We start from the raw sequence: 15921 nt of genomic DNA on the forward strand, positions 1-15921 counted from the left end.
TGGAGTTACACACAGTGGTGAACTGCCCTGTGGGTGCTGGGAATTGAACCCAGATCTTCTGGAAGAACCGTCAATTTCTTTACAACTAAGCTCTCTCTCCAGCCCCATCTTTTCTTCTTCTTCTTCTTCTTTTTTTTATAATCAAACCAATACTTAAGCAGCTTATTGTTTCTGCACGATGCAGTAAATGAGGCGAAGCACCGCAGGAATGCTGTGTGCATTGGTATTTAGTATGCTGCCAAAGATAACAATGCAACAATCTGGGAGCTGGAGAGATGGCTCAGTAGTTAAGAGCACTGACTGCTCTTCCAGAGGTCCTGAGTTCAATTCCCAGCAACCACATGGTGGCTCACAGCCATCTATAGTGGGATCTGGTGCCCTCTTCTGACATAAAGTCATACATGCAGATAGAGCATTCATATATACATAAAATAAATTAAAACCAATGTAACAAGCCTCCTGACTGGCTTACACCATTCCCCAGTCCGTCTGTAGATTACACACTGCAATGAAGAGAGCAAACCCTAATCGATCATGGGTCTCAATACTAGGAAATAGTTTTTAAAAGTCACAACAGCATATTTTACATTTTGTTTCATTTAGTTAACATTTATTTTACATGTATGGGTGCTTTGCCTGTATGTGTGTTGTTGCACCATGTGTGTGCAGCACCTGTAGAGGTCAGGAAAAGGTTCCAGATGCCCTGGGACTGGAGTTATAGATGACTGTGAGTTGCCATGTGTGTGTCTAGAATCAAACCCAGGTCCTCCAGAAGGGCAATCAGTGCTCTTAACTGCTGAGCCATTCTCTAGACCCTTACTTTACATTTTAATAGAGGCTTAAAGCTTAGGAGTGATGTAGGATTCCCCTCTGTATACTGTGAATACCATTGGTTAAGAAAGAAGCTGTTTTGGGGGGTAGAGCAGAACTGGGGTGGGGTAAACTGAATGCTGGGAGGAAGAAGGCAGAGTCAGGGAGAAGCCATGGCGCTGCTGCCAGAGACAGACATGCTGGAACCTTGTGGGTAGGCCATAAGCCTTGTGGTAAAATATAAAATCATGGGGGGCTGGAGAGATGACTCAACGGTTAAGGGCATTGCCTGTTCTTCCAAAGGTTCTGAGTTCATTTCCCAGCAACCACACAATGGTTCACAACCATCTGTAATGAGGTCTAGTGCCCTCTTCTGGCCTGCAGGCATACACGCACACAGAATACTGTATACATAATAAATAAAAATAAATATTAAAAAATAAAATAATGGAAATGGGTTAAATTAAAATGTAAAAGCTAGTCAATAAGAAGTTAGAGCTAAAGGATCAAGTGATTTAATTAATACAGTTTCTGTGTGGTTATTTCAGGAGTCTGGGTGGCTGGGAAACAAACAAGCAGCCTTCTTATTACATAAGAGGAGAAAGAATTTTTCCCTGTGAGTTTATTTGATGTTTAGGTGGCATGAAAAATTGACTAACTTTATAGTTGAGAGGAACCAAAACCCACTATGATAAATAGATCATTGAATACATATGGGTCATTGAATAGAATAGATAAAGGTTATTGAATAGAGAGCTCGAGGTCATTGAATATAATATATAGAGGTCATTGAATAGACAGATAGAGGTCACTGAATAGAGAGATAGAGGTCACTGAATAGAGAGATAGAGGTCTTTGGATTGAGAGATAGAGGTCTTTGAATAGAGAGATAGAGGTCATTGAATATAATAGATAGAGGCCATTGACTAGAGAGGTAGAGGTCTTTGGCTGAGAGAGGAGTTTATGGTGACTGTTCCCAAGGAGCAGGTAAAATCCCAGATCCTGAACCTCAGTTTTCCTACAAACTCTGGAACCAAATCTGCTCAAGTTCTAAAACTAAATGTACTTTCAAAATTAGGCATAGTGTTAAAAGTTACTTTCCATTTCAACAGAGAGGTGAGGAGTCAGATTGTTGTCTATGTTTTTAGCCCTGGGATGGAATTTTATTTCAGATGAGTACATTCTGTTGTGCTTGGTAAATACCATTGTCTTGTAAACATTTAGAATACAACTCTTTTGTCATGTTAAGAAATTTAAAACTTAGAAAACTAAATTTTAAAAAATTTAAATTAAATTTATTTACCATTTATTTGTGTGTGTGTGTCTCTCTGTGTGTATATACAGGGATATATGTACAAGCGCATGAGCATGTGTGTGTGTGTGTGTGTGTGTGTGTGTGTGTGTGTGTAAAGGTCAGAGGATCTCATATGTTTCATGTCATTCTTCAGATTCTCTCTCCCTCTTCCTCCCCACCTTCTCTGTGTGTGTATGCGTGTGTGTGCACATGAAAGTGCGTGTGTGTGTGTCTTTTGAAGCAGGATCTTTCACTGGCCCAGACCTTTTCAAGTAGGCAAGACTGCTTGGCCAGGGAGCCTTGGGGATCTGTCTGTCACTGCCTCTCTATGCTGGGATTACAAAATGTACACCATCATATCTGATTTTTCAGATGGGTTCTGGAACTTCATCTCAAGTCCCATGCCTGCAAGGCAGGCACTTTATCCATTGAGGCAACTCCCCCGATCCCTGAACAAAGAATGTAAAAGAATGACGTTTAAAACATCAATAAATTAAAAAGGATACCAATAAATGGGTGAATTAAGGAAGACAACAAAGAATATGAAAGATAAATTCATTAGGGGGGAAGGGAGATATGCTAGAAAATAACCAATTGAAAATCTTGGAAGTGCAAATCTCAATAAATCAAATTTAAAAGGAATGACTGGAAGCATCAGCAACAACTTAACTTAAGTGGAAGAATACCAGGGCTTGAAAACTGAAATTGGTGAATTATTATATTCAGAGAACAATAAAGAAAATTAAGAAAGACTAGACAAAGAAAATTAAGAAAGACTAGACAAGACACTTCAGATCCATAGGGCATTTAAAGAGTTTAATCAGTACAAAGGGGAAATACAGGCCCAGAAAACCCATCAGTGAAATAATGATGGGAAATTTGTCAAGTCTTGGGAAAGATAGAGATGGCTAATTATAGAAGACAGAATCCCAGCTTGACATAATCAGAACAAAAATTATAATTAAACATTATAATTCAAGTACAGAACAAAGAAAGAATATTAAAATCTTTATGAGAGAAGTGCCAAGTCACACATAAATGTTTCTCAGAAGAAACTCCAAAGACCAGGAGGGTTTCGGTGAATAACTTCACACCTTGAAAGAAAATAGATTATTGTACCCAACCAAATCATCCTCTACAATAGAAAGAAATAAAGAGCTCCTAAGATAAGCATGAATGAGGGAGTCCCTGATAGTGGAGGAGTTGGATGGGATGATCACGATTGTCAGGGGCAGGAAAGAATCGACTTCACATGAAGAGTAGATCAGCAACTGAGAATTAGGAACAAATCAAATACTGCCAATTCAGGAAAGCATCCCAACGTAGCACAAATAAGGCAGAAATGGAGACAGACTATTCGAAACAATTAGAATGGAAACAAAGCAGGACAGGAGCAACACATGCCTTTCAAAGGCATAGGTTGACTGACTGAACTTAAAACAAGTCCTAACATTTTGCTGCCTGCAAGAAACTCACTCTCACCAGCCAAGGTGTACTTAGACGGGAAGTGAAAGGATAGAAAATAATATTCTAAGCAAAGAAATATGAAAGCAAGCAAGAATAACTATATTCATATCTGACCAAACAGAACTCAAGCCAAATTAGTTAGAAGAGACAACGGTTATGTCATATTGATAAAAAGAACGTTATTCACTTAATAGGCCACAGATCTTAAGCTCAACTGATTTCACAATGGAAGAGCCATTCAGGCCCTAAAATTCAGCACATAGACATCCCCACCAGCCAAAATGAAAACAAAGACTGGCTAATGAAGTCTTTCTACTGACTTAAACTCATGTCCGAAACCCATAGTCTTCTCTGGTGGATAACCCACAACAGCGCTAAGTTGGGTGGGTAGTGGATCTGAATGTGACCAACGCACACTGCATTAAATTCTCAAATAACTATTTTTTAAAAAATAAAAGGACTAATGTGATTTAAATGTGAAATGTCACCAATACACTCATGTATTGAATATTTGGTCGCCAGCTGCTGGCACTGTTTTGGGAAGTTACTGAATGTTTGGGGTGTGAGGTATGCCAAGTATTTGACATGGTGATAAGAAAGTGACTAGCAGGGAACAATCTGTCAGGAAGATACCATGATGTGCATAACATCAGAGCACCCACTTCCATAAGTCAACACTATGGGACATAAAGTGAAATGCAATAATAATCGGCCCAATGCAACAATAGTGGGTCACTTCAGTAGCTCACTGTCACCAATAGAGCATGTAGAAAAAAATGTCAACAAAATAACACCAGGGTTAAAGTATACTGTAGATCAATGGTTTTCAACCTTCCTAATGCTGTGACCCTTTAATACAGTTCCTTGTGTTGTGTGACCCCATACGAAGTAACTCTATTTGGAGGTGTGGTTTTGTTGGAGTAGGCATGGACTTGCTGGAGGAAATGTGTCACAGTGGGAGCAGCCTTTGAGGTCTCAGAAGCTCAAGTCAGTTTTCTGCCTGCTGCCTGCAGATCGAGATGTAGAACTCTCAGCTTCTTCTCCAGCACCATGTCTGCTTGCATGCTGTCATGTGTCCCACAATGATGATAGTGGACTAAACCTCTGAAACTGTAAGGAAACCCCAGTTAAATGATTTCCTTTATAAGAGCTGCTGTGGTTATGGTGTCTCTTCACAGCAATAGAAACCCTAAGACAATCCCCAACCATAAAATTATTTTTTGTTGCTACTTTACAACTGTAATTTTTCTACTGTTATGAAATATAATGTAAATATCTGATATGTATTCCCCAATGGTGTTGCAACCCACAGGTTGAAAATCACTGTTACAAGGCAGATGTATGTAACAGACACCAACTGAAGCATTGTATATATTCTTTTTTAACACATGGAAGTTTTTCCAAAATAGAATGTGCATGAGACTGCAATGTAACTTCTAGCAATTGCAAACTGATATAACTCCCAGTGTCTCCGGTCAGAAGGGAAAACATTAGAAATCACAGGAAGAATGGCTACATGAATTATACAAACACTTGGAGATCAGTCACGTTTCTAATGAAAATGGTACCACTGAAAGAACCAAAGGGGAAACAGGAAAAGATTGTAGAGTCACATTGTTGGAAATGCAACAAATGTTGGAAATGCAACCACCAGGATCTGTGGGAAATGGAAAAAAAAAACCAAACCATAAAAAATCAATACCATAAGGAAAACTTGTAGCTGTGAGTGTTTCGATGTGGAAAGTCTTTCTGTATAAGTGTTGCTTTTATTGGTTAATGAATAAAGAAGCTGCATTGGCCTGTGATAGGGCACAACAGAGATAGGCGGGAAAAACTAAACTGAATGCTGGGAGAAATAAGGCAGAGTCAGGAGAAGCCATGTAGCCACCAGAGGAGAAAGACTCAAGCTGCCAGCTGGAACCTTGCCGGTAGGTCACAAACCTCGTGGTAAAATATAATATAATGGAAATAGGTTAATTCTAGATGTAAGAGCTAGCTAGCAATATACTTAAGTGATTGTCTGCTACATCCACGGCTGTCTTGCCAGTGTAGCAGAAATGCTGACTGGATGGGCAGGTGTTGCCGGAGGATTGGAATCTGTGCTCCTCGGAGCTGAGTTCCAGGCTGTCCCTTGGCAATCAGTTGTGGTGTAATGCCACCTGAGTCGCCATTTGTACTGACTCGACCTGGCTGTCCTTGTAAGCCATATGTGTGTCCTTTTCTTTGTCTTTGTGTTCTTTGTGATCCTTGCATATTGCTAACAGATCAGACTATTCCAGTCAGTTGCGGATACAAACAAGACTGCTGAGGACATTTTCGAGTTTTGCCCCATTAATCATTAAAGCCTTTAAGGAAATAGCCAGTTCTGGAAATAGGGAAGTCATCGTTAAAATAATTCCTTAATGATGTGGAGCAAAAGGAGTTGCTCTTATCAGGAGAAACCTTAGAAGCCTTCTGTAGGAAAACAGCTGCAGCAACATTAGATGTTTGCCTGAGAAATACGTGCAGGAGGCCTATGAAGCCTTCATTATGGCCAGAATAACCTAGGCTAATTACAGCATCTGACCCTGAGAGTTGGGGAGGGAAGAAAGTTGAGATTTATGGTATGAGACCAGTTTCAGACAAGTTTGAGATCATGTCTTTAAAATTTCCTAGCAGAAAGTTTTCCCAGGAAGATAGTGGCCTTCTCCTCTCACACCCCAAGATATTCTGAGCACAAGGTCACTTAGCCCGGCCAGCCGCCTGGTACAGACTGGGCGAAAGTCCTTGTGCCCAAGTCAAAGCATTTTCAAAGATTCTTTTTGTAAACTGTTTTATGCTTTTTTTAATGATCTGATGATGTATGCCTTTGCCAAGTTCTTTGTTTGTAAAAATATAAAAGCCTCGCACTGAAAAAGTAAAATCGCAGCAGCATTTTCAAATCATATTGAGAGTGACTGTCTGTCAATTTCCTCCGCCGTATCCTGAAATCTTCTGTCCTTCGTCCTGTTCCCCCACGGTCTGAGTGGCTCCCCTGAGCCAGTCCGTAGCAATTGTCCAAGCAGTGATTTAAATAATATGATTTCTGTGTGGTTATTTTGGGTCTAAGTGGCCAGACATGAACGTGCAGCCTCCTACTACAGTGTTTACACTTTAAAGCCAGAGATATCAATGGATAAACCTAATGTGTATCTCACTCTTAAAAAACTAAGAATAAATGAAAGCCATAACGAGCAGATGGAAGGAAATAACAAAACACCAAGGCAGAAAAAAACAAAATAGAAACTAAACAGCACAGAGCATTAGTGAAACAAAGAGTCGGTCCTTCCAAAAGATAAACAAAATGACAAACCTTAGATAAAGCAAGCAGAAGATGGAGAAACCTAAATAAAACCAGGAATGAAGCTGGATACTCCAACAGATCCCCTGTAATTCATAGGACAATTGGGAGCATTTTGAAAATCTGTATGTTCGTAGTGGGCATGGAGGTCTTTAGGTCACGGATAAGCACTAGGGGACCCTGAATGTTAAACACACAGGGTTATTCCTTGTATAACCTGCTATCTGACCAGAAGCTGGGAGCAGATGTGGTGACTTTTACACTATCTATGTGGCTGGAGACCACACGAGATCCTCCCCCAGACCCTTATCATAAGCTTGTCTTATTCAAGTCCATCTTTAGAACCCACCTTCATGGACTTTACAATGAGTTTCATTCGAGTCAAGTCTGATCTGTATTTGCTTACTTTCTTTCTCAAAGAGATCTCTGTAATCATTGTTGTGCACACAGTATTGAGTTAATTATCACCATAATAAGTTTTCACCACATTGTGCTATGGTTAACCATACCTAAGACAGACTGCTTGGGGTCAGACTCCAGAAGTCTGAACTAACACCATCTACTAATGTGTTGAACTGAGCTACCTTTTTGCCTCCCACGGATCACCTCTTTGCTGGTCACGGAGTTCCCAAAAGCCCCTGCACACATCAGTGAGTTAGAAAATCTAGATGAAATGGATGAATTCCTGGACACATATAAACTACCAAATTTTAATCAAGAGGCAATGGAAAACCAAAATAAATCAACAACCAAGAATGGGACTAAAGTAGTAATAAAAAAATTTCCAAAGAAGAAAAGCCCAGTACTGGATCCATGCTTAAAAATTATTTTAAGCTTTAAAAAATAGTTGATGCAAGTTATTCTCAAAGTATTTCCTCAAATGAAAAGAGAAAAAACCCTTATAAATTCACTATGTGAAGCTAATATTGCCCTGTACAAAACCTAATAAAAACAAGAAAAAATAACAAAATAAAAATTATAGACCAACATCCTTGATGACATAGAAGAGTCCTTCATAAAATACTTGCAACTAGCAATTTTTATATTGAGATTTTGTCTCAATCCAGCCTTAATAATTATTATTTTTTTAAAAAATAAATTCTAGTAAAGATATAGAGAAAAAGGAAGCTTTTTCTATATTGTTGGTGGGGATGCAGATTAGCACAGGCACCATGGAAACCCCTGGACTTTATGGCTGGCTCCTGGGGACTTGGGTTTCAGAACTCCCTTGATGCTTGAGAGAGCAAAGACAGACTCACTCACCTGTAGTTTTCCCTGACTTGGGAGGCCCCACAATCATAATTCTGACAGGCATAGAAGCTTTGGGTTTGGGTTGCCGGATGTATTTGATTGGGTTCATCATAAATTTTTCTTTGGTTTGTTTACTAGATAAAAAATAAATATACTGACGATGGATGACAGGGATAAGAGGGTTCTCTACATTCTCAACAGGCTTGATCGTCTCTCCTTCGCTTAGCTGCAATAGGATTGAATTCACAAGTTAGATTTAATTTGTAAAGCATTTCCTTCAATATATCTGAAAAAATTGTAAAGTATAAGAACATAATATTTATTACATAATGAGAAAACCTCTAAATTTAAACATTAACAAAGCAACTGTATACAAAGCGCAGGTTATTTCATATCATATCTCGTCCATGTAATGTTTCTAGCTGGTTTTAGTTTATGACAATTACAGTTCTTCTTCCTACATAATGACTCATGTTTTATTGACTGTTTTTGACCGAGGGTATGAGATTGTTACACTCATTCACAAACTCATTTATCCTGACAAACAGACCCACTTCTAAAATGGCATTGTGGATTGCATTGCCTCTCTCCCGTACAGTCCCTTTATCTTGAAACTCTTATTGCCAATGTGACTGAATGTGGAGAGAGGACCTTAATGGGGACAAGGAAGGTCAACGAGGGCAAAAGGACAAGCAATAGGATGGGGGGGGGTCTTATAACAGGAGACAGAAACACAAATGAGCATACGCAGAGAAAGTCCCACACGAGGACCCTACGAGAAGGCAGCCAACTGCTAGGCAAGGCAGGGGAGACCATCTGTCAACACCTCGATGAAAACCTTTAGAAACACTTCTTACCTTTACAACTATTGGGCTATGGCAATACCACCCTGAGTATGCCTGATCTTGAAGCTAAGCAGGATTGGGCCTGGTTAGTACTTAGATGGTACTTAGTACTTTAGAACTACTAGAAAATAAATTACATTGGTTAACCTGCCCTGTCTCAAGTTTTACTGCAGTATCAGACGTGGGCAATACAGGTGGCTCTGCCAGGTTATCTTTTAGTTCAGACAGAGTTCTTCCACATTTTTGTACAAACAAAATCCCATCACACCATAGACAACAGCCACGAAATGTGAAACACTCACCAAAGACAGCCTAAGGCGTGGGTATGGAATGGGGTAGGAAGAGTGCATAACTCACTGACATTAGGTCTGAAGATCTTTTTACAGTATCAGAGAGTTAAGCACCATCTTTTCTGAATATGGCAGAGTAGGTGTAAAATAGTTTACTCCCTGTGGTGCTTTAAAAGAAAATGGCCCTCATAGGGAGTGGCACTATTAGGAAGTGTGGCTTTGTTTGAGTAGGTGTGATCTTGCTGGAGGAAGTGTGTCAGTATTGAGGGTAGGCTTTGAGGTCTCCAGTGCCCAGGCTATGCCCAGTGTGACACAGACTCCTTCTGCTGCCTGTAGACCTCAGCTCCTTCTCCAGCACCATGTCTGCCATGAACATAATGGACTAAATCTCTGAACTGTAAGTCAGCCCCAACTAAATCTTTCCCTTATGAGGGCTGTGGTGGTCATAGTGTCTCTTCACTAAGACAGTCACACTGCTTCCCTTTGAGAGGCAAGCAGAATAGTGATTCATCAATAATATCATCAGCATTGGCCTTCTTTCTTAGACTGGAATGCAATTCCTGGCTGACTGGGAGTAAATGCTAGGGCTACAGACTTTTGGGGCAGCGGGGCACAGAGTGTAAGTTCCATGTTATGTATTTTTTTTAATCAAAAGCAAAGATGAAAGGTAGATGAATCCATTTTAACTCCCCCCAAATTTTTATAATTGCATTATACAATATTTACAACTTTTCAAAACGACTATGTCTTCCTAAACAACTTAAACAAGCATGATGGTTTTCAGACAAATTGTCTGACATTACCTTTACAGGGTCCCAGTAGCCAAATGAGCTTATGTATTTGTAGGTGAAGGCCAGCATTTTATAAGCAAGGTGTGGAGACACTGAATAACACTTCTCGAAAATGCTTGCACGGTTTTCCACAAGGGGCTTCAATTTCAAGTTCAACACATATTGCACAATGTGAAGTTTCCTAGCTCCATTAACTGTAATTATTGGTACCAGAACCTTCTCAAATTCTTCCTGGTAAGAAAAATGATAAAGCCTGATATATTTAGTGTTTCCATTACAGCATATACACAGCTGATAACTACATAATCATGTAAGGCAAGTATCTTTTAGCTTTACAAGGGGCTGTCCATAGGGAGATAAACCCATCTTGACCTGGGAGGTGTCCATGCTGCTCTTGGTCTGTGACAAAGGGCCTGCTGCCCTGAAATATTCTTTTGAAATATCACAAAAACTAAGACACTTTTGACTGAGTTTTCTGTCCTGCCCAGTTCCCACAATTGTTAAGTCTCAAAGAAATCACACAGAGGTCTACATTAACTATAAACTAATTGGCCCATTAGCTCAGGCTTCTTATTAACTCTTAAAACTTATATCAGTCCCTTATTCTTATCTGTGTTAGCCATGTGGCTCAGTACCTTTTTCAGCGAGGCATGTCACATCTTGCTTCTTCTGTGATTTGGGCCAGGACTGTGTCCTCTTTCTAGAGTTCTCCTGTTCTCATTGATCCACCTCTACTTCCTGTCTGGTTGTTCCACCTATACTTCCTGCCTGGCTACTGGAAAATCAGCATTTATTTAAAATATAATGGACAGAATACAGATCATGGTCCCACACCCTCTTTTTAAGAAGCTAGAGCTAAAAAGTGTTTTAGCTTTTTAAAGCTAAAAGTGTTAGCTTTAAAGCCAAGCAGTGTTTTAATTAATACAGTTTCTGTGTGATTATTTTGTGTGTAAGCTAGCTCGGTGAATGGACAAACAAGTGGTCTGCTCCCTTATGACAAATGGCACCCAATGTGGGGCAACTGCATCCACATAAAGCCTAAAAAGCTAGGGAAGTAATTTTAGACAGAAAAGAATAGAGTTAAGGACAGCTTATTGATAGCAACATTTTCTCAGGTGGGGTCTGCTTGATAGAGGCAAGTGTTCTCATTTAAGAGAGGCTGCCTGACAGCTTCAGCTGCAAAACCTTGCAGCTCTTTTATGAGGTCCTGTCACAAAACGCTTAAATGGTGTCAATGAAAAGCTGACCACATGCTTTTTGGTTTTCAGCCATAACAGGAAAAAAGCTGTGCTGTTTTAAAATGCTGGCTTTCTGGGCTGTCCTGCCAGCACAAACTCTGACTCTTTCAGGCAGGAGGTACGACCACAGAGCATTTGAGTGTGCTTTGTGAGCAGAATGCTGCAGCTTGCTTGGTGGCAGGTTTCTTGAAGGGCCATAGAGTTGTGGCAATAAACATGCTACAACTGGTACCTTCGCCATGAGGCTGGAATTTCAGAAAGCTAAGGAATGGACTGGATCCAGCCATCAAAGTTACGGCTTTAATCCTACCCATATTGCTCGGCAAATTAAAGACTCATGTGGTCAGAAAAAGAGAGAGAGATACAGTATAGAGAGATTCAAAGACAAAGAAAACCTCTAAATGGTTTACAGTGTGTTAAAAATATATGCAAGCTAAAGGTTAATGCCCTTAAAATAAAAAAGAAAGAGAGTAGTTGGGTATGGTGGCACATACCTTTAATCCCAACACTTGGGAGGGAGAGGCAGACAGATCTCTGTGAGTTCAAGGACAGCCTGGTCTACAGAGAGAGTTCCGGGACAGCCTAAGATACACAGAGAACCTGTCTCAAAAAGTCAAAAATTAAAAGTGAAAATAAAAGAAATAGAGGTTAAAATAAAGCCATGTAAGGATGAAAAATACACAGAGAATCTTGATAGTGTGTGTTACTATGTTCTCTTTGAATTGTATGAATTCTGTGGAAAGAGCAACAACTGCTAAGAGATAATTATTTATAAATGCTGCTGAACTAATCAAAGGTAGATATTTTGAAAATACCTTTACTTCAAAATTGAAATCAAAAGGTAAGTTACTTTGGAGAAGAGGATTTGCTTTTGTTTCTACAGGAAATGAGAGGCTGTGGATTCATTCTGAGTTAAAAAAAATTAGGTTTGATCAAGAAAGACCACTTGAGAAATCTCTGGTAGGAACAGATGGCCCAGATGTCAGAGTTCTACGTCCAGAACAGATTCATGACTGCTGCCTGAGATGATCAAGCCTCACAGGATACTCCAGTCAGGACTTGATCATAATTCTAAATTTTCTTTAGGTCCCCATAAGATTATCAGTCCCCCCAACCAGCAGGAAGTAGCCTGGAGAACTACATCCACATTCCCCCAAAATAAATTATGGATATTTTCCTTTGTTTGGAATGTTGGTTGCAAGTTGTTATGGCTAATGGTCAGGAGAAAAGCTAAACAAAGGATATTAGATTCAGAATTCTTGTTTTTTTTTTTTAAAGGGAGAAATGGTATGGGATTATGATCTGTATTCTGTCAATTATATTTTAAATAAATGCTGATTGGCCCGTAGCAAGGAAGGAAGTGTAGGCGGAACAATCAGACAGGAAGTAAAGGTGGGTCAATGAGAACAGGAGAATTCTGGGAAGAGGAAAGCTCTCTCTGCAGTTGTGACCTGATCACAGAAGAAGTAAGATGTGACTGCCTGCTGAATAAGGTACTGAGCCACGTGGCTAACATAGATAAGAAAAATGGGCTAATAATAGGCTATGTAAGTTATAAGAGTTAATAAGAAGCTGAGCTAATGGGACAATCAGTTTATAACTATTGTAGACCTCTGTGTGATTTCTTTGGGACTTAACAATTGTGGGAATTGGGCAGGACAGAAACCCTGACAACAAGACACTGAGCCTAACGACCCTCTTCACATTCTCAAACTGTCACTTGTTAAATGATGCCGAAGGGACGGCCATAACCTGCATTATTTGTGGTGGCAAAGGGATGGCCTAACCTGTATTGTTGTGGTGGCAAAGGGACAGTCATAACCTGTATAATTTGCAGATTGTTCATTTCGGTTTCAAACTTTTCTCCCATCTCGCTTCGCAGGCGCTCAGTGGCTTCTCCTTCCTGCTCCTCATCCTCCTCACTCATCTCCTCCTCGTCTTTTGGGAACTCTTCTTCCAGGATGTTTTCAATATCCTCCTCTTCATCAGGCTCGTCATCACTGAACTCGTCGTCGTCTCGGAACGCGCTCTAGGGAGAGATGGTGTCAGGGGACACTGCTGACCAACAACTGGGAGGATGTTGTAGTAACTCGATATTGGTTGGTGAGACAGTAAGAATGGAATGACGGGCACTCAGAAACTTAATGCCATTAAGATTCTGACACTGTGAGGGTCCCACACGCAAACAGACAAGATACTAGTATGCTTCGCTTTGTAGTTTTTAGAAATAATATTTAATGCAGCTCACAGATGATAAACTATATCAGCTGCATTGCCAACTTGAAGAAGATCAGTTTCCTTATCTATAAAATGGGAACAACATAGGTCACAGGATTTGGGGGAGGATTGGTTGAGTTAATACATGGAAAGTCATCGACCCACATAGAGGAACAAGAACTGACTCCTGAAGGGACCCTGGCTGACTTGAGCATGGCAAATGTGACTCTGGCAGGCCTTGCTCTTCCCCTTCTCCTCTTCCTTGTAAGCTATAGATTGCATCCCTAAAGCTAGTCACCCAGGTCTATTCCTTTATTTGGACACTTTCTTATTCTAGACTCATTCCTGAGGCTGGCCAATAAGGTCCAGCTATCAAAGTATTGAAGGCCAGCAACCAAAAGTCCCCTTCTGGTGCCTGAATTAACATCTCTAATCAAAATTAAACACCTCATCCTAACAAAGGGTTTCCTTTATAAACTGCCATGAGCCTGTGGGCCACATCTGTCTTCTCTATCCGGAGGCAGTCCTTTGTCCCTTCTGGACAAATACCCTTTCTCCTTGTTCCCTTGTTCCCGTCCCCTTCTCCCTCATCCTCTATCTCCTGTCTTTCTCTATGATTTCCTGTCCTTTGTCCTTCTGGGGAAAATAAATCTCCAATGTGCTGAGAACTTGGTCTTGGAGTATTTCATGCTGAATACTGTTGCTTTCAACTCCCACATGAACATGCCTGTATATATACACACACACACACTGTACTAATTAGATTCGTGTCCATCCAGAGTCATCTGATAAATGGGATCCTGAATGGTGACAAAGCCTCTGTAAGGTCCCACTGTAAGCAAGCCTTAGGGGTGTAATCTTGACAGGTGTGGAGGGCCCAACCCACTGTGGGTGGTCCCAAGTGTCTAAGAAAACAAACCAAGAGCCAGGCTGTGGTGGCCCATGACTTTAATCCCAGCACTTGTGAGGCAGCAGTAGGAGCTAGTTCCAGGACAGGCTAGATAGCTACATTGAAACCCTGTCTCAAATAAACCAACAACAACAAAAAAGTGGGTGGGGGGGAGAGAAAAAGAAAACAAACCAAGCAATGCAGCAATGCACGAGGAGCAAGCCAGTAAGCAGTACTCCTCCATGGCTTCTGCATCAATTACTGCCTCCAGGTTCCTATCTTGAGTTCCTGCTCTGTCTTCTCTGAATGATGAACTACAAGCTCTAAGATAAAATCCTCCCTTTTCTCCCCAGAGTGCTTTTGGTCATGGTGTTTTATGGCAACAACACAAATTAAAATAAAAAACCAATTGAGTGGCTTGTTACAGTTTTGTGTGTGTGTGTGTGTGTGTGTGTGTGTGCATGTGTGTGTGTATGCATGTGTGTGTGTGTGTGTGTGTGTGTGAGAGAGAGAGAGAGATCTCTCCCTGTGGTATTAGTGAGTAACCTTATGGCCTGATGTTTGCTAAGCAAGTTCTTTTGTTGTTCTTGGAATTGAACTGAGGCTGCTACCTGTCGTTATTCCTCAGTCATAGCTGTATTTTATTTTAAACATCAGTGGTATATGTTTTTCTATAGAATTGCCCTGAAAGTTGTAAACGTCTTTAAAATTCTTCCCATATCAGGAATGGGACTGAACCAGCTACCTAGGATAGAGTGGGCCTGAGGAAGCAAGCTCCATGGGCTCCAGAAGCCAGGAGCCAATCCAGTCCTGGGAGCCATCTCAGTCCCAGGACACTGGCAGGACACTGGTCTCTGGACTGAGCCAGAGACCTGGTCCGGAGACAGTGGACTCCACAGGAATAGCCACAGGGGAGTAACTGCTGAGCGAGTGAGCCAGAGCCAGAGACCGCTGAGGGTCCGGATCTGAATCTGGGATCTTCAAGGGAGTAGACCAAAGCCAGGACCCCTGGGGGTCTGAGTGTAAGTCGAGGACCTTACAGGAACTAGGCTTGAGCCAGGACCTCTACCAGTTTGGGCGTGAATCTGGGACCTCCAAGGGAGTAGGCAGGAACCAGAGATCTCTGCAGGGCCAGACATGAGTCTGGGACCTCAGAGGGAGTAGGCCTGAGCCAGGACCTCTGTGGGTCTGGGCATTGGTCTGGGACATCAAAGGGAATAGGCAGGAACCTGGAACCTCTGTGAGTTTGAGCATGAGTCTGGAACTTCTGAGGGAGTAAGCCTGAGCCAGGTCCTCTGTTGTTCTGGGTGCACCCGAACCTGGGAACTCCATGGCAGTAGACCAGAGCCAGAAACGTCTGAAGGACCATCTCCAAGCCAGGGACATCTGCAGGAGGGGATCCAGACCAAGATTTACAGAAACAGGTCAAAGCCGGTAGCCTAGGTCAAAAAAGGCCTGAGACAGCAAACTCGGAGGGAGCAGCGCAAAGCACAGGAGCTCTGAGCCGTCT

General features: G+C 41.2%; 1 protein-coding gene across 2 annotated transcripts in view; it reads right to left on the minus strand.

Annotated features, from left to right (window-relative positions):
• Positions 1–15921, minus strand: part of Ak9 (adenylate kinase 9) — a 144134-nt gene that overhangs the window by 13736 nt on the left and 114477 nt on the right. For both annotated transcript variants that reach the window (XM_048424988.3, XM_048424987.3), the window contains exons 30-32: positions 13128–13334; positions 10080–10298; positions 8154–8367 (exon numbers count right to left, since the gene is read on the minus strand). In XM_048424988.3, the coding sequence (XP_048280945.3) occupies positions 8154–8367; positions 10080–10298; positions 13128–13334 (640 nt within the window). The remainder of the gene's footprint in view (positions 1–8153; positions 8368–10079; positions 10299–13127; positions 13335–15921) is intronic.

The sequence above is a fragment of the Myodes glareolus genome, chromosome 1, assembly GCF_982192425.1.
Source record: "Myodes glareolus chromosome 1, mMyoGla1.1, whole genome shotgun sequence".
Taxonomy (NCBI): domain Eukaryota; kingdom Metazoa; phylum Chordata; class Mammalia; order Rodentia; family Cricetidae; genus Myodes; species Myodes glareolus.